At 46.7% G+C, this 22,401-nt stretch overlaps 4 protein-coding genes across 5 annotated transcripts in view; 3 read left to right on the plus strand and 1 right to left on the minus strand.

Moving 5' to 3' along the window:
* The window catches only part of LOC113216394 (trypsin-like), an 11,823-nt gene extending 9,830 nt beyond the window's left edge, over nt 1-1,993 (plus strand). For both annotated transcript variants that reach the window (XM_052277602.1, XM_026436139.2), the window contains one exon: nt 1,463-1,993. The gene's annotated coding sequence lies outside the window, so the exon portion shown is untranslated. The remainder of the gene's footprint in view (nt 1-1,462) is intronic.
* The window catches only part of LOC113216393 (uncharacterized), a 101,070-nt gene that overhangs the window by 29,874 nt on the left and 48,795 nt on the right, over nt 1-22,401 (minus strand). The gene's annotated exons all lie outside the window — the stretch shown is intronic.
* Nucleotides 3,663-7,159, plus strand: LOC113216407 (uncharacterized). The gene is made up of 6 exons (XM_052277610.1): nt 3,663-4,753; nt 4,854-4,995; nt 5,079-5,805; nt 5,887-6,086; nt 6,309-6,377; nt 6,868-7,159. Exons 3-6 carry the CDS (start codon nt 5,754-5,756, stop codon nt 6,913-6,915), a joined length of 369 nt encoding a protein of 122 aa, XP_052133570.1. The 5' UTR covers nt 3,663-4,753; nt 4,854-4,995; nt 5,079-5,753; the 3' UTR covers nt 6,916-7,159.
* LOC113216396 (GILT-like protein 1) lies at nt 11,016-20,986 on the plus strand. The gene is made up of 9 exons (XM_026436141.2): nt 11,016-11,183; nt 14,276-14,419; nt 15,032-15,217; nt 15,555-15,707; nt 16,139-16,184; nt 16,680-16,867; nt 18,271-18,456; nt 19,479-19,631; nt 20,647-20,986. The coding sequence occupies exons 1-9, from the start codon at nt 11,136-11,138 to the stop codon at nt 20,818-20,820; spliced, it is 1,278 nt and encodes a 425-aa protein (XP_026291926.1). The 5' UTR covers nt 11,016-11,135; the 3' UTR covers nt 20,821-20,986.

Consider the following 22,401-nt stretch of genomic DNA (forward strand, 5'->3'; position numbering starts at 1 on the left):
GGGGGGGGGCAGGAAGCTCTCTGCCCCGCCGCTGCCGCCTTGCCGCACGTTGAGACATCTAGCCGCCTCAATATTTATCGCATAGACCCCGCGTTGGTCTAGAATTGTAGGGGAGCGTCTACTGATGGCCGTGGTACCAAAAGTTGCGTCTAAAGTCTAGCCAGATTTGAACGGCGAGCGCTGAGGTCCGCAGAGCGCCCCGGGAGCCAGGCGCCGCGCCGATCAGCCAACGCCTTCTAGCACGGCAGACAGCTTTCCGCTAGACGTATATTATACATTTTATAGACGTCTTTTCATAGGTCTGTAACAGTTTATTAGACGTTTCTTGTGGTCAATAGATAGATAAACTACGATACGTATGATATCCTAATTTTGCGATGTATAATAAACGTGTTTTTAGGTACGTGTGTTTGATGTCTATCCATAGATCTAGCTAGCTTTATGGCTACATGTACGCCAGACCACGTCTCGCGTAACATGCTTCGCGATATCTCTCGAAATACTGTTACGCTGCGACGCGCGGCGCACATATAGCTGGGACTGCGGTGCTTGACACCCAAGACGAGTTAATAGGAGTGTATACAAAAATGGTAGGTGCGAATCAGTTTTTTTCCGCCTCGAATCGAATCATTGAAAAAAAAAAAAAAAACGCTTTCTATGTTTTAATAACCCAGTAATTACTGAGAAATTACCGAGCAATTCCTGGGTAATAACCCAGCCATTACCATATTATAAAAGCGTTTTAAAGTGATTCTTAAAAAAGCTCTTTCGTTGGCTCCGAAAAAAACAAGCGTAACTCCGCCAGTGCCGGAGAACAAGAGTAACTGGGGCACCAGTGCGGAGAACTCGAGTAACGCCTGGCTATTTAGATAGGGAGTTATTCGAGTTCTCCGCGCTGCTGCCAGTTACTCTTGTTCTCCGGCACTAGCAGAGTTACGCTCGTTTTTTTCGGAGCTAAGGTTATAAAATTCTCGAAAACCCTTCAAATGTGTTTTAAAGAGTAATTAGCTGATGAATAAACCATACCTAATATCCCTGGAAATGTAGTGCATGAGATGTGATAAAGGGTGATAAATATATCAGAAGTAAGACTCAAATATTATTCAAAAATATAACTTTATTAAACTTAACACCAAGCAGTTTCCGAGGATAAATTGCAGAAACATGTGTCGCAAACACCTTACAAAAGTATTTAAAAGGCCTACTATGAGGCGTTATATGGGTATTATGAGGATATTGTGGCGACGTGTACTGAGTATTTTGCGAGTTGGAGACCCCTTGACACCAACTTCCCTTTGGCGCCAGAATGCCTGCTACTGGAAGGGAAACTGGTTTCAACCAATTTCCTCCCGAAATTTGGGCACGCTTCACAGCCGCTTACCATTTCTCACTTGCACTGGGTTTGTTCTTTACCCAAACTTCAATTATTTACCGCCAAGAGTAATCGTAACTTCTGTTGCAGAAAAACTACACGATTCCCATGCAATACGTAAACTGGACTTTTCCACATTTCCCAGTCATGCCATATGGTCACTGGCGATTTCATCTCACTCTTGGTCACGAACGAGTGACTGGGACTTGCGTAAATGTCGTTTGTCACACTATTCCTAAGCCAAAAGTGGGCAGATCTGGTTAAGACCATTCGGGCACTTATTTGAGCCGAATAACATTAATGTAGCCCCCTCCCGGTCACCGCCATCCTGGCCCCGGGAGACTTCTGCAGGTCCCTGATCACTATGTGTGAGGACTCATCATGGAGAGGGCCTCACTGTCGAAAAGCTGCACCAACTAGCCAATGTCTACGGAGCCGCACACGAGGAGTTCGTGTTGAAGGCCAATGCAGACAAGTCCGAATGAGCGGTTAACCGTTCCGCTACAAGATCGCTTCGAGAAGATAGCGGAGGAGTAACTGCAGTCAACTACTCCCCCCCCCCCTCCCCCAATATATGTAAATTGTTTTGGAACTAAATAAACTGAGTTTGTTCTTTAGGGATGTACTGTCTTGTTGTTAGCTTTTGTTCCTTCTGGCTAGAACTCTAGTTAAGGGGGCAGACCTGTGAAACGCAAGGGTTTGGGAAAATAGTAACTACAAGAAAACGAAGAATCGTAGCGCTTTCAACGAAAGATATTTAGAAAGAGCAAGGATTAAGCTACGTTTTGATGTATACAACGTCTGCTTGCTTCTCCGGGAACATGCCCTTCTTTGTCTCGAAGTGGGGGGTTACGGGCCTTTACCGTGTGCAGGACTGCGCGACAACGGATGGACCTGCAGCAACGACAAAAATACTCATTTACTCTTAAAAGATGTAGCTTTCGTTTGACGAGAGCGATTTTGAAATTTTTATTTTTAAGTGTGTGAAAAAAATTCTTAAAGTTTGGGTACCTAAAATGTGATATCAAAAATCGCTCTCGTCAAACGAAAGGTACCTATCTAGGCTACAACCAGGCGAAGGGGCTAGGCTGTAGCTCAAAAACTGTGGCTTGGAGGCTCCACACGGTAACGCAAAACAGAAGTGGGAGAAAAACGCGTTTAAAGTTTTCAGTACCGATGTGCAACGACGAACCAAAAGTCGGGGCAACTTTCTGTGCTGGTTCTTAAAGATTCCGGGGCTCTAGAAGACTCCTTCCTTGTTGTGTGTCCTGTCCTGAGCGGCTAGGCGAGCCCTATAGGGCCGATATAGCGGCCCAGCCAGCCGGCCGCCCGCAGCACGTTTTGGGCTCTCCTGAGAGCAATTTTTCGAATTTCGACATTTGCTTTTCGGCATTATAAAGAGGAAAGATCAAAGAATTTTTTTAAGCAATAAAAAAAAGTGAATTTTTAAATGATTTTCACAGGTCTGCCCCCTTAAATCGCTCATCAGGTTCACAAAGATTAAAAACAAAATGAATCCTTGATTGTATTAGTATTATCAACCTATTGCATGCAGGTGGTAGGTACGCTACGCCACTACGAACATGCTGTCCAGCCAGAATGGCACTAAGCAATGCCTCCACGCCACGGACAACGTTGGCTACCGAGGGGGCTCCCCGTGGAACTGGCCGTTGGGAACTCACTGATGGTATGACAAAGGAGCTTAAGTCCACTTAAGCTAATTTTTCAGGAGAGCCAAAAGTGTGTCTAATTCTAGTCTGGCTGCTACAGTTTTAAAGCTAGATTACTTATTCCTTCACAGAATGTTTTTTTTTAAGGATGCTTTACATCTCAGCGAAACATATGTAGCTCTATCTCAATTAGAACAAATTTTAGTGTGACTTTGGTGTTTTGACACCCCCTTGTGGATCTGACGAAGGAACGTAAGTCCATGCATGAGCTGACAGAGGAACATAAGTCCACCTGTGGGATCTGACAAAGGAACATAAGTCCAGATCAGGCAGTCCTTGATCTTTAAGCAACATATAGCAATTTTTACTTTTTTTCTACTGCCAATAATAACGAAGTTTAAAGCCAAATGGGACTTATGAGTCAAATCTCACCGGTTCCCATCACTTCCTCCCACACGGGCGCTTCATAGGCGAGTGGTCTAGGGTACTTACTTGTCCGTAACACGCAGGTCGGGAGTTCAACTCCAGGTAAGTTCACGGTAATTTGGAGTTAATAATTCAAATTAAACAAGTATTGAAGTCTCTGAGGAAGGAATGGAGACGAATTCCATTTCAAAAAAGTTTTCTTTTACTTTTGAACGAGTTGAAATTCATGTGCCTTCTTATGCAGGCCTCGCCCTTCATACCGACATACATGATCATATATAATGTTTTATATGATCATATATAATGTTTCATATGATCATATATAACGTTATATATGATCGTATATAGCATTATATATGGAGTTATATATGATCATATAAAATCACATATATGGGCGCCCATATATACTCATATCTGCTCATATATAGAGGTCCATATCTAAACCATGTCATCCGGGAAGCGTGGAAACGACCAATTCTTGACTGGATATAGCATTTACAATAGCCTTAAAGCTAACCGGAGTTGCTGCGGGGAAGGGGAGGGGGAAGGGGCGCAGGATTTGTCAGGATCCCAAGGATCCCTGATGGTGTCTGTGATGTGCCCCGACAGCCTCCGACCATAGAGAATGGAACAAAGAGTGCACCAAACAGCCCCGATGCGAAATTTAAGCCGGATTATAGTTGTCGATGTCGGTGGAGTCAGCGGCGTCTTCCGAGCTTCCGATGACCTCCAACTTGACAGACGGTCCAACAGTTGCGATATTTAACGATTATTTCTTGTTAAATTTTAGTGACTGTTAAACAATGAAAGAAGTGCGAATTTTGTCTTTGCCACCACGATCCGAGTAACTCCAACTCTATTTTCTTTTTCAGAAAACACCGGCGTCGAGGATTTGGCATTGGGATCCATTCAAGGGCACAAGCAGCCTCGTTGCATGCATTTGACTGGTGGGGGAAGAAAGAGCGTGTGAAGCAATTTGCAAACAACTGCCCTGACTGTAGAAAAAGAAACAAAAACTTCCCGAAGGTAAGAAAAACAAGGAGCACAGAAAACAAGGGGCCACGGAATGACAGCACATTCGTAGTTCGCGAAGAGCCGCCAGTGGCACTGGCGTCGACCGAGAGGGACGAGACGAGCGGGCCGGGCGTTCGCTGTGTATTGGTGAATTGTGGCACGTGCGTTCGGTGCAGGGCTGGGCCGCCGCCGGCACGGAGGAGGGCGAGGTGCAGGTCCTGTGCATGCCGTCGGACGGGGACTGTATGCTCACTGGTCTAGAAGCCCACAAGTAATAGCATTTCACTTATAAGTATCGCTGTAATATTTAGATGTGGCCATCCTACAAATAATTAACTTCCGTTTTGTTTTTCCTGTTTTTTTTTTTAAAGCTGTCCCGTGCTGCACTCTTGGTGCTGATAGGGTCCCCCACGACACTGAGTGTGTGGCGTGCAACCGGGACGTACATGTCTTCAGCACGTGCTCGTCCTTGCTGCCGGACAGCGATGACAGGGTTTGCCCTCCTATTCCCAGGTACATAAGATTTGACTTGTGTGTTTCTCAGAGTCGTTCGCTGTGTGTTGGTGAATTGTGAGTGACACGTGCGTTCGTTGCAGGTCTGGGCCGCCGCCGGCACGAAGCAGACGGTGCGTGTGGAGGAGGGCGAGGTGCAGGTCCTGTGCATGCCGTCGGACGGGGACTGTATGCTCACGGCCCTGGCGCCACCAGCTGCACCACCGGGGCGTCAGCAAGAGCCGGCTGAGTCCGGTGGGAGGCCAGGCTCACATGAAGTTGGCAGCCAGCCTCAGGAGAGAAGCAGCCACGTTCATGGAGACCCACCCAGACCTGTACCAGGACCCCGCCGTCGGCCTCGTCCTGGACGAGCCTGGCCGGTACGCGAGGCTGATTGTGGACGGCGAGATGCGAGGTGCCGGACCCCGCGGCCGCCCTGGCCGGCGTGATAGACGGCGTGCGGCGGCCGGCCGGCGAGGGCGGCGCGTGGGGCAACAACGCGGTGCTGTCCGCGCTCGCCACGCTCTACCGATTCACCGTCCGCGTGTACAACGAGGTGGACGCCGGGGGCCCGCGCGCGCCTGCCACGGACATAGTGCCGCAGGAGAGAGTGCCGCCGCGGGGCACGCTGTGCATCGCGCACCGCCTCAGCCTGGGGCCGCGGGTAGACGGGGCACAGGTGGAGCCCCTCCCAGCAGCCGAAGACCCCGTGGAAGCTTCTGCGCAGCCTCTCCCTGGCCACCATTTCGCCGGGGCTCAATAGAGCCAGACTCTCGTCCATGGGGTCGGCGCTGGAGCCCCTAAGCCCAGACCTGCTGTCAGACTCAACTAGTAAGTCGCGGTCCTGCCCCGCCCCCGCTGCCCCGCGCGCACCGCACGCCCGTGCTTCCCGCCTGTTAACATGTCTTTCAGTTTTTCATGTGTCGAGGGCCCGCCGGAGCTCCACGGGCGATCTCGCCGCCTTCCTCGCCGCCGCCCCCTATTGCAAGGCGTGCACGCCCAACACGTGCGTTTCTTACGTTATTTTGTACCTCGGGGTAAAAATATCGTGGGGGTACCATGACAGCGTGCTGCGGGGCCACCGTCACCGGCGTCACCAACTGCCGTTACGGGTAAGTACGGGAAAGCGTACCATGTCATTTACATAGCTCGCTAGCCTTTTTAGATGGCATTCTGCGACCAACTTCATCATAAGGAGAGGTTTCACTAAAATTTGTCTTATTTAGTGTAAAATGCATTATTATCGGCTGGTCGTTTTTTCATATTGTTTCATACTTAGCAGACTTTTGTTCACTCGAACCTGCTTTCTTTGAAGTAGTTGTTCTGTCAAGCAGGGCTGCCTGGAGTCATTCTTTGAAGTAGAAATTCCAGAAAACAGCCCTGTTGCTGGTTACAACTTATTGGTGAGTGCGCACTTTTTTATTTTTACTCCTAGGCCAAGGGTGTTTCCATGTGATTTGTAACTTACTGGTACACTTTTGTTCTTTGAAACGTTGTTGCTCATTTAAAATAATGCAAGCCCTTTTCAATGGGTCATTATTTGCTTTGTTGTGAGGGCTATAGCAATGCCTTTCATTAAGGCAAAACTGGCTTACATAACAGTCTGGTTCCTAGCTCACAATCTCAATGGATTTGGACATATACAAACAAATGTAACTTGACATTTGTTATATTTATGTGAAACACTCATTTGTTTCATTTTTAAACTGAGAGTACAATTGATTGGTTGTGTGTAACTAAGCATTCTCTGCTACAAGCTTTAGTTTAAATATTTTTTTCTTCTGTCCTGCAGTCTGTTTAAAAAGGTTACAAGTCTTTACTATGTATTTTGGCCCTCAAAAAAACTTTTGGACACAAGATTAGTTAAACAATTGTATTTCCTCAAAATTTTAGGTTTTTAGGCAACGCCATGAAGCCCACGACAAACCAATGCAAGTGTGAGTGCTGTTTAGAAGAAAAAGATGTCTTTGCTACTGCTGGTCTCACAGGCGAACAACAAGCGACGAAGAAGATGAATGCTTTTGTGTATGTCATTGTCTTTGCTGCTGGGTTTTACTTTTCTCATGTAAATGTTTGTGCTGCGACTCATACAAAATTCCAGTAATCTGTTTTGCCTGTAAGACAAATATGTCGTAAAATTCGAAATTTTGTAAAATAAAAGGCTATAAAGGTAATCTCTAATGGAGCCAATATCTCACAGCTTTGACAGGGTATTTAAATGGAGTTCTGGCAGGAATTTAGAAGAACAAAAACGGATACAGGAAGCGGTGGTAGGGGCGGGCGCGCGGAGGAGCAGCGGGTGTAGGGGAGCATCCGCGTGCGCCCTCCGCTCCCTGTTAGGAACTTAGATGACATAATAGTATGATATGAATAGCGGTACGAATAGCACCAAAATTCTGTTAATGTAGTTCTTAGATCTTTGAAACCTTTACATTCTGTGCTGATATAATATAATTGATCATTACCTATCATCTGCTTCCAAGAAACTAACCCATTCGCATAGTAGACCCTATTCAGTCTCGGCCGCAAGGGCGGTCGACCCCTAGTGTCGGGTCCGAGAACTTCGTCGGCATCGGCCAATGAGCGCCAAGGAGGAAAGAGGAGAGAGTTCAGGAAGAACTCTTGTTCTTCTTTGGATCCGGTTTGCTTCAGGTGAAATACCCTATTGAGCTAGCGACCTAAACTGTTCAGGGTCGTTTTGAGTTATAAAAAGACACATCGAGTTCGAAGAAGAGCATCCAGAGCTGTAAAGCGGGTCCATCCGGGTCCCAAGCGGGTATTCATTCAATGGCAATATCACAGCATAGAGTACTCCCGGGCTCGGCTAGACCGGAAGGAGAACAAAAATCGTCGGGCCGGTCTGGCGCGGGGAGGAGTGGGGTACTGCCCCCACCCTGCCCCGCTCCCCCCGCGCCCGGCGAGAGGGTATTTTTGACAAAACTAAGTGGATAATTATAACCCTGCCTGCGACACGTGGCAGGCCGTAGGCCAGTATCTTTGTGTATAATTCTCCATTACTTGACTCCGGTGTCAGCGCCGCAGGACAAGGTAGATGTAATCCATGCGAGTCCCAGCAACAGTGTTTCGTGAGATATTGCGAAGCCTGTTACGCGTGTTCTAGCGTACATAGCGAGAGTTGTCGAAGCCGGCCACTAGGGCTAGGAGCGAGTGAGTTTTCAGAAGGGCTGGCTTCCTCTTGCAAGCTCGTCAAAATCGCCTCTTTTCAAGGACTATTAATAGTATATTATATTTTTTAATTCCTATCTCCAAAATAAAATGAAAAAAAGTGCAGTTTGTTCAGATCTCATGTGTAGAAGCCACCGCATCACACAAATTGAGCTAGCGACCTGGAATTTTCAGGGCCGATTTGTGTTACTGAAAGACAGCGACTATTAATAATTTAAGATTTTTGAATTCCTATCTCCAAAATAAAATATGAAAAAAGTGCAGTCTGTATTGTGTTTATGTGTAGAAGCCACCAACACAGATCTTCTAGTCTACAATATGGACACTCGTGAACATAAGCCCTGCGGAGCAGGATTGGTGACTTTTGTGCCGAAGGCCTCTTTACTTTGCCCGACTCAGGTGTCACCGCCGCAGGCCTAGGTAGATGTATGCCAGGCGCGGCGCAGCGTAACAGTGTTTCGGAAGATATCGTGAAGCCTGTTACGCGAGACGCGGTCTGGCGCACATATCCAAAGTTTCACCCCCAATTGTAGAGTAATGAGTCCCCCACATTGCTGTTAGCATGGCCTATTTGGTGGCCGAAGGGCCCCTTTCCGTTTATTCCCCTGCTAACTTGTCTTGAGTGTCAGCGCTGCAGGCCTAGCTATGTGCGCCAGACGCGTCGCAGCGTAAACAGTGTTTCGTGAAATATGACGAAGCCTGATACGCGAGACGTGGTCTGGCGTACATCTACCTAGTGCATATCTTTATCGAATATCTTTAGTTTTACCCTAATTTTAGGTGTACCACAGGTCCCACCACAATGACGTTTTTTAAAAATATTATTTTGTAACAGCCTCCTATGGGTCAAAGTAGAGCCCCTTAAGAGCTTTTCATTAATGGATGAGCGATAGCGAAGCCTATTACTCCAGTGATGATCAAAAAGTTGTGTGTCTGTCTGTAAACACGATAACTCGAGAACAGGTTGAGCTAGGTACCTGAAATTTTTAGCGTAGCTTTGTAGCATAAAAAGCAAGAACGGTATTGATTTTGAGCCCTCTAGCTTGAAAATTGACCTGTCAAAAAAATCAAAAACGAACACCCCAAAATATTTTTTTCACATCTTTCTAAGACGTAATACGTCAAAGTAGAACCCATAGGGCCAAAATTTTGTCCGTTTGGCTCTATCTCTAACCGTTTAGTCGCCAGAGGGCGATATCCACACGAAAATGACCCTAAACCATTTTAATGTTGTTTCTCAGATATTTGACAGTCTCTGGTGGGGCAACTCGTCAAAATAAAATCCTGGGGGTAAAATTTGTGTCTTTTGGAGCCAAAGGCCTATCTACGACTCTGCCTTATGTCCGACTCGGGTGTCAGCGCCGCAGGCCTAGGTAAATGTATGCCAGGCGCGTCGCAGCGTAACAGTGTTTCGTGAGATATCGCGAAGTCTGTTACGCGAGACGTGGTCTGGCGTACATCTACCTAGTATTGTTTTCACAGATATTTGATGGTCTCTGGTGGGGGCAACTCGTCAAAATAAAATACTGGGGGTTAAATTTGTGTCCTTTGGAGCCGAAGGCCTATCTACGACTCTGCCCTTTGCCCGACTCGGGTGTCAGCGCCGCAGGCCTAGGTGGATGTATGCCAGGTGCGTCGCAGCGTAACAGTGTTTCGTGAGATATCGCGAAGCCTGTTACGCGAGACGTGGTCTGGCGTACATCTACCTAGTATTATTTCAGTACATAGTGTAAAGGTTTCCAAGATCTAACACGCACATTTACAGAATTTTAGTGTTTTTCATACCGCTACAAGGGAACCCCGCTCCGGGCGCGCGGCGGCTGGAGAAGACGGCAAGAATCACATAAGTGAAGAGGGGGGGGGACACGCCGCGCTGCCGCTACGCGCTTCCCCACTCCCTGCTGTGGTGCTTCTTGCCTTCTTCAGCTGCCGCGCGCCCGGAGTGGAGTACCCTACATGTATCATAAAAGTTCCTGCTGCCGTTTTCTCCTACTGCTCCTCACGGCATCATAAAACCGGAACCTAAAGAAGAGAAGCATGACTGCTCGATCTGCTTCCCTCTGCGCGCTCATTGGCTGACCGCCACAGACACACCCATCTTTGGCCAATCAGCGTTCAGAAGGAAACAGATCGGGTAGTCATGCTTTTCTTCTTAAGGTTCCGATTGCGTTGTAGCGGAATACCCTATAGGACACTGGCGAGTCTTGGCTGACGATGTCTTTAAGATACTTGTCAAAGATTTGACATGCCAACATTTCGTATCTTTTAGTCTATGAAAACGAAAAATAAATATGTAGCAAAAGTTAGGGAGACTTCTTGCCCCCCCCCCCCCCCCCCCAAGAAACCTCCCAAATTTTCTTATTGGACAGTTCCCAGTGGCTGCCTATCGTTTTGATGAAAATAGCTGGTTGCCGTACCAGTTTTGATATAGATTGGCTCTGGTCCCCTGCCATCGCTCTCATAGGGTTACAGTGACCTTGCTTCGCGCCCGGGGGGGGGGGGGGGGCACTCTACCGCCTCCAGCACCGTGAGGCGGTGAGCTCACGTCAGGCAGTGAATGAGCGGGTCGGGCCGCGATCACGCCAAGCTGGCCCCTGCCGAACGAAGATGCCAGCAGAGCAAAGATGTTTTGTGAACTGTGCTCGCAATGATTCTGTTTAACAGCCCGAAGAGGGCGTGCGCACTACCACGCACACACAGACCGACAGATGTGAAACCTTTAGGATCGACACTAGAATGTAGTCTTCTCTATCGCTCACCCATAGCTTGCTTCGGGAGTGGGAGGCGATTCAGGCCACCGTGGGGCCTTCTTGAGGTTACGTCATCTTGGTGAGGTTACGTCATCAGAATAAGCCAGCGCGCTGACAGACACACACTGGTCGGAGCTAGGCCCGATAACATTGTGAGCCGGACTGCCCAGACTGATTTGCACTTCCAACCAGAGCGGCTGCAGTGTAAGTTTCACCTCCGCCGCGATGTACACCTTGTTGGTTACCGCGCTGCTCGCAGTCTCAGGAGTCAGTGTAAGTACCGCGCAGTACAGTCAAGGTTCAATAGGCTATCCCGCTCGACGCGGTAGGAAGAACACAAGATTCACAAAAGCCGAGGGTGGGGGGAGCGCGGGCGGGTGGGGAAGCCGACTCGCTACCCCCACCCTCGGCTTTTATGAATCTTGTTCTTCCTACCGCGTCGAGAGGGGTAGCCTATAGGTTTTGAAACTAGCTACCTTGTTTTACGAAGAGCTATCAACTCCCCGAACCCACAACAGTGAACAACCCAGTGAGAAATCTAATATCGGATAGGGTACTCCGGGGCTCGGCTAGACCGGAAGGGGAAGAACAAAAATCGTCGGGCGCGAGGAGGAGCGGGGTGCTGCCCCCACCCTGCCCCGTTCCTCCCCACGCCCGACGATTTTTGTTCTTCTCTTTCCGGTCTAACCGAGCCCCGGACTACTGTACCACCCTATTCGATATCGGTCTGATATTTCATTTCTCACTGCGAAGTGACGCACGCTGTGAAAAAATCTAAAACTAGTTAGACGTGCGCCAGACCACGTCTCGCGTAGCAGGCTTCGCGATATCTCACGGAACACTGTTCCACTGCGACGCGTCGGACGCACACATAGCTAGGCCTGCGTCGCTGGCACCCGAGGCAAGTTAAAAGTAAAGTATGCTGGTATGGGGCCTTGAGGCCCCAAAATTTGTCATGCAACTGTCGGGACCTATCACTCTTAAATAAAGGAAATGAATCGCTATTCGGAGAAAGTTGTCATTACAGGCTCAGTTTGTCAGATTCATCTACACGAATCATCTGTTCGTAATAGGGGATGTATGGCACCTAGAACCCTTTAAATGGTGTGGTTCGGCGCCAATAAAGCTTTCCCCGGTGAAGCTGAAATGCAGATGCGGGAAACAAGAAAACGGAAGTCACCATGGTACAGCATTATGATATACGTTTGGTTGTTCACCTCGTTCTTCTTCTTTTTAGCTTTACCGGAATGTTTTCTTGCGACGTTAGTGGGTATACATCCTCTACAACTCTGCGAGAGAAATCCTTTTTTACCACTTAATGGACCATTCGTTTACTTTCATTTAACTTTCTTTAAAAATTTACCGAAATTGGGCCTGAACAAAGTTAGAGGAAAACTTACGAAGCTATCGTCCAGATGGCTCTACTTTCCCAGGGTTTATCATAAAAACCACCAAAATAAATATGTGACAAATATATCAAAGGCCAATTTTTGAGCTACAATGCTCCTTTTACAACTCAACCCGGCTTTAAGTTACAAAACGAGCCTGAAAATGTCAGACCGCTTGTTCGATCGGCTCTTAAGTTATCGTGCGTACCGACAGACAAAATGAAGCTCCTTCGTCCAGTGGAGTAATAGGCTTCGCTTACGATCAGCTAAATAAGCCGAAAGGGTATTCCGGGTAAGCGGAGGCTGCACGTCTGTCGCTCATGCGCGGGGGAGGCGGCGGAGCGGTGAGCGGCCTGCGCAGTTCGCCAGCTGAGCTGGACCCAGCAGCCGCTCGACCATTCCGTTTCCGCTGCTTCGCGCAACCGAAATACACAACAGAAACCTGCAAAATTTGTGCTGTCGTAAATAGTGGGCTTAACGGGATTGAAAAATTCCGAATTTTTGTCTGAGCGATAATGAAGCCTCTACTCCACTGACTGGAATAGTTGTATTATGATAACATACACGTTTGCCTGTTTTCACAACTCCGTTATGCAGGGGCCGCGCCTGTTCGGCCAGCCAGCAGCGCTCCGACTTCCAAGTCACTCATCAATCTTCCATTATCTTGGGCTTCCGAGCGGAGTCTGTAGATTAATTATCACCGATATCACTTATCGTTTCTGATAAGTGACATGTCGATTCGGACCTCGCACCTAGTGGTGCTGAGAGTTGATATCCGCCTCAGATCACCTGGGGTCAGCAGTTGACAACAATGAAATAAAGCAGTTAACCATGTGAAATAAGATAATACAGAATTCCGGTAAAGCTAAAATGCGGAAGAATGCTGAGAACAAGAAAACGGAAGTCCCGTGGAAAAGGATAGTGATGTCCGTTTTCTTGTTCCATGCATGCTTGACCGGTATGCGTTATTGTGGGTGTGGTGTAATATTTCGATCGTAGGTTTTCACCTAACTGTAGTGAAGTTGCTTAAGGCGCTCCTACAAGGGAACTAACCCATTCTGGGGTCCTGTGGCAGCAAGGCTGGGATATGGGTGGAATCGGTGTATAACAGTTTGAGTCGAAATGTGAGAGAGATGTATCCCACACAATCACTCTATTTACTAGAATATCCTCAATAGTGAGCGACTCATTCGTGAGTCATGCAGCGAGCCCAGTAAGTAGTCCCTCACCCGACCGCGCACGGGGGTGATCTGCTGCCCTTGTGGCTCACAGGCGCCATCAAACAACCCAAAATCGACGCGTCCTAACAACAATGTCCTATGAGCACCTTGCCCCGTAAGAACAGAAAGAAGATAGTTGTGTAGCGAAGTGTGGTCTCACAACAAAGCAACATAACTTGATACCAATATTCTCACATGACGGTTTTGTGGACGTTACTTGATAAATTTTTGTTTGCAGTACCCACGGTACTAGGTATATCAAATTTAAATATGTTACTTTGACTGAAAACGATATTGCACGATGTGGCTTTCTGCTTTGTTGTGAGACCACGCTACGCTACGCCACCATTTTCTTACCTTCTTACGGGGCAAGGTGCTCATCTGCAGAGTGTCGAATAGACACAATGCCATGAGGCTGGGATTCGACCAGCGCTATCCTCGAATCTTGTTTGCGGCGCTTGGCTTGTCCGGAATACCCTATAAAACATTCCGGTAAAGCTGAAATTCAGAAGAATGCAGAGACAAGAAAACGGAAATCCTCTGTTCAAGCATAGGGATTTCCGTTCTCTTCTTCCCCTTTCAGTTTCAGCTTTACCGGAATGCTTCATTACCTTGGGTAACGCTCAAACACACAAAGTGTGTGTATGGTCAGTTTGTGGACGTGTGTACTTTGGCAAGCACAGTCTCATATGTGTTTGGGGTAAGCTGGGTTTGCAGTGTGAAAGCAGGTGCTATTAATGGTTTTCTTTTGGTTTAGGGTATCGTACCTGTGACTGTGTATTACGAGTCACTATGCCCCGACTCTATGAAGTTCTTCGTCAACCAGCTCTACCCAGCGATGATGACCGAGAGTCTGCTGGCACACACTGATCTTACCCTGATTCCCTACGGCTTTGCTCAGGTAAGATGCGCTCCGGTTCCACAAGACGTAAATAAAAAAAAATAACCGATGACAAGCATACACAATAATGGTTATGATAAATGGTTTTCGGTGAGGTACCTCGTCAAAATTAAACCATATGAACCAAAAGTTGTGACCTTTGAGGCCAGAGCCGGAGGCGACGACTCTGCCTTTTGCCCGGTTCAGCTGATGGCGCCGCATGTCTAGGTAGATGTCTGCCAGGGACGTCGCAGCTTCACAGTGAATCGTGAGATATCGCGAAGCCTGTTACGCGAGACGTGGTCTGGCGTACATTGACCAAGTAGTAGAACAACCGAGTTACATTTTCTTCGTTATTTGACGAATGTTTGTGCATACAAATTAACAAGACATTTTTCGCTAAAAAAAATTCCATACGGTTTGATTTCCAACAGTGCCCTTCGGTAACAAAGCATTCCGGTGAAGCTGAAATGCAGAAGAATGCGGCGGGAAGAAGAAAACGAAAATCGCTATGCCTTAACATGGTGACTTCCGTTTTCTTGTTCCTCGCATTCTTCTGCATTTCAGCTTTACCGGAATGCTTCATGACCGCAAACGGCTTAAAGTGAGCCGTATTTTATATTCCTGTTCCAGACAAACGTATCGTCAGATGGCTCCTACTCCTTCACATGTCAGCATGGTGACAGGGAGTGCTACGGCAACAAGGTTCACGCATGCGCGCTGCAAACAATGACGGAGAAGGGGCAGCTTCTGAGATACCTGACCTGCCTGTTCCAAACTCTGTATAGAGACCGCACAGCGCTTTACCCTTCGGAGAAGGTAAACCCCTTACACCGGCCTGCTGCTCTGCTATTCTGATAGGGCCCCGGATGCAACGAGCCGGCCCATCCCTCGGCCGATCGTAGTTGCCGTGCAGCTAAACTTTGTTTCGCACCCAACTGCTCGCGGCAGGGGCCGGGCCTGCTTGACCTGCCGACAGCGAGAAAGTCTTCCGGAAAAGCTGACAAGAAGAAAGCGGGGAAACAAACAAAATCACCATGCCTGTAATAAAAATATGTCAGAGTCTTTGAAAGCTTACGAAGGTTTTAAAAAATCTAGTGTAATAGTGTGGTACAAGGCGTCGGATGAAGTTATTTCATAACTACATTGGCATTAGTGCGCAGATCTCACCGGAGTGGACCCAGCAGTCAAGCAGTCTATAGTGCAGTGTGCCAACTCCACCAAGGGCGACCAACTCTTGGCCGACATGGGCAAGCTGACTCCCAGCAGACCCGAGCTGTCCTGGGTCCCGACCGTCGTGCTCAATAATGTGAGTGTATAAATGTCACTGATTCGAGGGGATGACCCGTCATCCCATATACTGATGTGTGTACTGTTCAATTTTAAACTACTGGCGACTAATTTGTAGTGTTTGAGTAAGATTTGGAACGAACAGGAAGTCCAATATAATAAATTAAGGTAGATATTGAAGCACAGGGTAACTCTACAATTTGCATTTACCCCCATTCCCGTCTGAAGCCTTTGAGTTGAACTTTTTTACTTCATCTGTATTTGCTCAGGTCACTACCTCCCCTCAAACAGGCTCCTCATACATGGCCCTTTAGTTGCTCGATAGAGCATTCCATACACACATTTGTGTTGACAGAATTATGACATTGTGCTGGGTGCCATAAAACAGAATGTGTGAAAGGGTTGTCTGACATTCTAATGATGTTCTTTTTGTATTAATTTCTTATACAGACGAAAAATCAACAAGACATTGATGAGGCGCAGACCAACTTAAAAGGTGAGTCAGCAAATTAATGTTAAAAAAGAAAAACAAACACTTTTCAGGGAAGGCTGGTGTGGCCGTATATAATACTCCAGGCATTTGGGCGACCGGAGGGTGTGTCCGAGCCCTGAAAAACAGCATTCTTCGCTTTGGTTTTTTCAAGCCGATTTTCTTGAATCTGTATTTCTTCATCCGAGGGAACTTTTACCGTGATTCAAGAAATTGGCTACAATAAGCTAAGAATAGCGCAAAGAGGCCGAAATTTGCCTTGAATTAAGACTTTAGTTTTGTGGGTGTGGTGGCCCGTTCCATGCGTGGTGCGAATCCTGGCAAAGACCACGCCTGAGGGGGTGTAAGGGGATACTAAAGAAAATGACTTTGGAGAAAACAGGGGAAACAATTATACAAGAAAATAACGAGCAACTGTCGTGGTGTGGTCGAATTTTAAGAGTCAAGGCAGTTTGAGCCTCAAATATAAAACCAAAATGATGATGAATTACTTTGCGACAGGTACCATTTGCCAATACATTTCGGACCCCAAGCCCTCAGTGTGTGGAGGACCCAGGGTAACTGTGTATTACGAGACGCTGTGTCCTTTCTCTATCCAACTCTTCGTGAATCAGCTTTACCCAGCTATGCAACTCGACAGCTTGGCAAGAGGCTACACCATCGAGCTGGTCCCTTACGGCAAGGCCAATGTAAGTTATGGCAACCACGCCATAGCTTTAATATCACGGAATACACTGCGTTCTGAAGTTTCGTACAGGTGTATTTGCTAAAACTAAAAGTAGGTTGTCACCGATGTTACCTGTGAAAAGAAGGCTCGTCACCGCGGTAGCCATGGCCACGAAGTGCACTTCGTTGTTTTAGCACGCCCTTCTGCCTGCAAAAAGGCGTGCTAAACTGTCTATTCTCATGCTTGTAGACGTAGGACGCCACTCTGCGTGTCTGTATGCCCGTTGTAAGGGAGAGACCGCATCGGAAACTAAATTTTCTGAATATCTGAAAAAAATACCGAAAAACACAGTGAAAAAAATCCCAAGGCTTGTACGGAATGATGTGCCGTGCATGCTCATACCGTTCACGTCTAGTACGGTGCCCAGAGCATCAAACAAAAGTGTCCGTCCCGTGGGCTTTACTGTATCGTGGTTTTGGTGCGGTAGCCGCGCACATTGGTACACGGAAAAAACTATGTAAGTTCGCATAGCTGATATGTTTGCTGATATCGTGACAAGCAACTTTTAAGCTACCGTAGCTGAATAATTGACTCATGTGTGCAAGAATTAGCGAGGGCAGCTAATGCTTATCTGGATTAGGTTTAGTGCTCGTTCTGGTAGATTATCCCCAATCAACTGAAGCAGACATCGCATTTGCTCCTGCAGGTGGAGCATTAGCTCTCACAGCTGATACGTCGCTGTGACAGCAAACGTTTCGATGTGGTAGCAAAAAAAAATGCTTGTCACGATATTAGCAAACATAAAAGCTAAGGCAGCTACCATTTAGTTGTCTTAACTTACTTGTTTTTTTCCGTGTATGGTCGTCCCGTACTGTTACACCCTGTACCAGATTCGGTGCCCTAAATTTTGAATGTTAAAAACATATCGTGATCTCGTAACACATGATATCTCTATGGACATGGTGTGAAATCACAACACTCCTTTGTAGTTAAAAATCGTGCATTTTGCTATCTCAATTTGAAATGGTTGTGGTTTCCCAAAAATCCACAAAGAGTTCTGCCAACTTTTTTTCAAAGCAAATTCTTCGTCAAGTTCTGATTTATTTTTAGCAGTACTCTACGGTGACCCCGTTCTTTTAATGTACGAGATCTGCTGGAAAATAACAAGCGGTCAATATTGACTGCAGCCACAGAAAATTTTCCTTGTACTTTTTAATGATCAAAATAGCGTTGAAGCAGGGTATTTCCTCTCCCTCTTAGGATACCATTTTCTGGACGAAAGAATGGACTGCCAAAAATTTAAGGTTGCTCGTAATTAAAAATGCGAACAAATGTTGCTAGTAAACGATTGAAATCTCGCAGTGTTGCGCAGTTGGCGTTCATTTTGACCACACATCCAGCCCTAAACTACATTGTGTGTTCCAGACAACGAAATCTGCGGATGGCTCGTACTCATTCTCGTGTCAGCACGGCGACACGGAGTGCTACGGCAACAAGGTGCACGCGTGCGCACTCAACAAGATGAAGGACAGCAGCAAACTCTGGACCTACCTCACCTGCCTCATGGAGGCAGTGTATCCAGACCGCACAATACCATACCCTGCGGACAAGGTACCGCATGGTTATTCTCAGATCGACACACGCAGGATTGCCCGTGGATATTCAATAAATCAAGAGTCAAAAAGAGTTCAGCAGTCAAATGAAATTTTCTCTTAGTCATACTTTGTCCACCTCGGCCTACATTCTATGTGTGCCTTGTATGTACATGCTAGAAATTAACTGCCCCTTAAGGATTCACACCCGATCGGCTTAGCGTTCATACCCGTAAAAAAGCGGCTAAAACCAGTTTGTTTATTTTCTTAAAAAGACATTGCAGCCTTTTGAAATGTGTCAAAGCTGCCATATGTCCGCAGCTCACAAACTAATTTGAAACTAAGGGTCTAATATTGCAAGAGATTTCGTTAGCTGACGCCGGTCACTTTTGCTAAAAATAGAGTATGACAACGCCCTGGTCGGGATAGACCTATCCTTTGATCGATGCGAAGAGGAGGTAGGGCGCATTCAAACTAAGATTTCTCTGCGAAGGACTGACCGTTCGGAACGATCGAGGTGTCTAAACACAACGGTTTTCCTTGCATATTCGATAGTTTATACGTTCAACTTACAAGAAACAGCCAAGAGTCACGTTCTCCTGCACTACATTCAGTTAAATCAACTAATAACTAACGGTTCATATTTTGTCGACCGCGTATTGTTATTACGAATCTGTAAGGTCTGAACTCTTGTAATATTACCCCGGTGTCGAGGGCAGTAGAGTCCAGAATAGCTAACTGCAAGTCAGGCCACCAGAGACGCTGCAGCCCGAGGTCGGTTACAGGGTGATTTCAATCCGTCGAAATCGAACAAACTGCTGTTTCTTGTAACTCGAACATGTCAAATATCGAATCTTCTAAGAAAAAATGTTGTGTTTAGACACCTCGATGGTTCCGAACGGTTAGTCCTTCGCGGAGGAATCCTAATCTGAATATGCATACCCTCTCTTCGATGTGGTCAAACGATAGGTCAATCTCGCCCTAAGGGCGTTTCCATACCCAGCTCAATGTACGATATCTAACAATGTCCGTTTTCATCAGTGCGCTGATTTGACCAAGATCTCAGACGTCGACAAGCAACAGATCATCGCCTGTGCCAACTCAACTGAAGGGAGTGCATTGCTTGCGGAGATGGGGAAAATTACTCCCAGCGAGATCTACAAATATGGTGTGCCAGCCGTCGCACTCAACGGCGTAAGTGTTTAAAAAGTTGGCCTCTGCAACCCTCTATCTGGGAGGTTTTGGTACCACCCGTAATTTTCCCCTTAAAGGATAAAACGGGGGAGATAACCTTTCTACGCAGGAAAGCCTTCTTTACTTGCCGTTCAAGAAAACAACGTAATAGATTTGTCAATCAAAACTTATCACAATAGACCATTCCGCTAAGCCGAAAACGAAGAAGGGGAGGAAGGAGCAAATATTTATTTTGAGACTTAATGGACCTTCTAACACAGCATTCTACAACTCTTACATGTTCAAAATGGTTTTTTAGAGCATATGTGATATTTTTAAGTCAACAAATCACTCGCAAATCGTCCCTATCAGCCCTAAACGAAACCTTTGCTTCTTCCTTCTCTTATTCTTTTTCGGCTCAGCGAAATGGTCTACACTCTCAGCCCGTTACTGACACTTTGCAAATACACAATGAACTTGCTTGTACAGCAGTAATACTCACAAAATTGCACGTAATACTCACAAATTTAGTTAGTAATACTAAAAAATTTGTGAGGAATTACTTAGGAAGATGATGCTAAGTACTTGCTAACAAAATAATTAGTATTACTAACTAAATTTGTGAGTATTACTGCTGTACAAGCAAGTTCATTGTGTATTTGCAAAGTGTCAGTAACGGGCTGAGAGTGTATTATTTTTACCACTTAGAGAATGTTTAATTTCTATTGTAAACATGGAAGAAAGCATTCCAGTTTAGCTGTAATGGAGAGGAATGAAACAATACTACGGAAGTCACCAAGTTAAAGCATTGCGATTTCCGTTTTCTTCTTCCCCGCATTCTTCTGCATTTCAGCTTCCCCGGAACGCCTTGGTATTAAGGTCGTTCAATGACAAAAGATCTTACACAGCAGTGAATATTACTGCGTCGGCCTTTACTGCCACTATCTAAAACAACAAGTGATCTCGTAGTGTGCCCGCTTATCATTCAGCTTGAATGTGCTCTACAATCCTGTCTCACTTTTTTGGTTTGCTCCAGCTCCTGGACCAGGTGGATGATGACGGCGCTCAACAGGATTTCCTCGGCACAGTTTGCAAACACATGGCGTCTCCGAGGCCTTCGGTGTGCGAGCAGCAGACAGCGAGCAGCAGCGTGGCCAGCCTGTCGGTGCTTGTGCTCCTATCTACACCCATTCTGAACCTCGTCCTCTGAAGAACAGACGAGGTGTAGGTGTGGACAGCAATAGATTAAAACGCCCGACAAATAGCGTGATTGATTTCTTACATTCCCGAATGTAGATGTGTGACGGTGGGCTACTGCCAAAGAACAAAACCTCTGCCAGCTAAAAAGTACGATAAAAAATAAATATTTGAGAGAATTGTTGGCTATGCAATCTTACACTTCATCCTGAAAATATACTGAAGAGCATTCCGGGTAAAGCTGAAATGCAGAAGAATGCAGGGAACAAAAAAGGCAATAGCTAAGCGTTAGCATCGTGGCTCCCGTTTTCTTGTTCACTGCATTCTTCCTTATTCTAGCTTTACCGGAATGCTTTATGAGGAAGTTTCCCGATAAGAGGAACAAGAAGGTAGCACTGGGGAGGTGGCGTGGCGTAGCGCCGTCCCTAAACAAAGCAGAAGATGAGCGACAGGCTAGAAGAGGTTAGGATGCGTGTCGTTAGATTTCAAACAGTTTAGAAGGGGCCTATGCATCCAGCACCTTGGTACCACCTATACCAAAGCTTTTACGACAGTTGAGTCATTATCGTTGAGTTAAAATTGTACCAATGCAATATGTCCGTACACTAACCTAAACAACGACACCGGGACGGTTTAGAAGATTGTATAAACTTACTTTTCCGAAGCCAAACTTTACAGAAGCACTTTTTGACACAAGATCGTTACGCCGGTCTATTATGGATCCAATTTTTCTTTAGAAATTCGACAAAACTTGATTTATGATCACACATCCACTTGCGACAAAACACAGTATGGTCGCCCGCGTTCTGCTTTGTTTAGGGACGGCGCTACGCCACGCCACCTCCTCAGCGCTACCTTCTTTTTGTTCCTCTTATCGGGCAACTTCCTCATTGAATACCAAGCTAGATGTAGGCCAGGCCGCGTCTCACGTAACAGGCGTCGCGAAACACACGTACCGGTTCACTTCAACTTCAACGAGGGTTTTGGTGTTCCGCTGAAATAGGGTATTTCACCCAGTTTAAACCGGATCCAAAGAAGAACAATAATGCTTCCTGAACTGTTTCCTCCCTGGCGCTCATTGGCTCACGCGGACGAAGTTCTCGCACCCGACACTAGGGCACTCGCTGACCTGGTGGCGGGTTCACGAACTTCGTCCGCGTTAGCCAATGAGCGTCAAGGAGGAAATAGTTCAGGAAGCATTACTGTTCTTCTTTGGATCCGGTTTAAACTGGGTGAAATACCCTATTCGCCCGCCTACTATGGTCTGCTGCGCTGACAACAGGGGAGGCTGGCCGGCCCTCCAATGGAGCTTTCCAATAACGCTGAACATAAGAATGCGGGGAACATCAAGCTTGTTCCCCGCACTCTTGCATTTCAGCCTTACCGGACATTTGGTTCTGTCTCAGCCCCCCTCCCCCCTTAAGATGGACTTGGCTTTTGATACTATCACCATGACACTTCAAAGATTTGAAATGCTGCTTCAATCCAGCCTCAATGTATCGTTTGGACAGCGACCTTTTTGCGACCAACAGCAGAGTGCTCGGTATTTGAATAAAATGATCCCAGGACAACTGAAGTGGTCAAAAATAACGTG

The sequence above is a fragment of the Frankliniella occidentalis genome, unplaced genomic scaffold (assembly GCF_000697945.3).
Source record: "Frankliniella occidentalis isolate FOCC.00 unplaced genomic scaffold, Focc_3.1 Scaffold11, whole genome shotgun sequence".
NCBI classification, from domain to species: domain Eukaryota; kingdom Metazoa; phylum Arthropoda; class Insecta; order Thysanoptera; family Thripidae; genus Frankliniella; species Frankliniella occidentalis.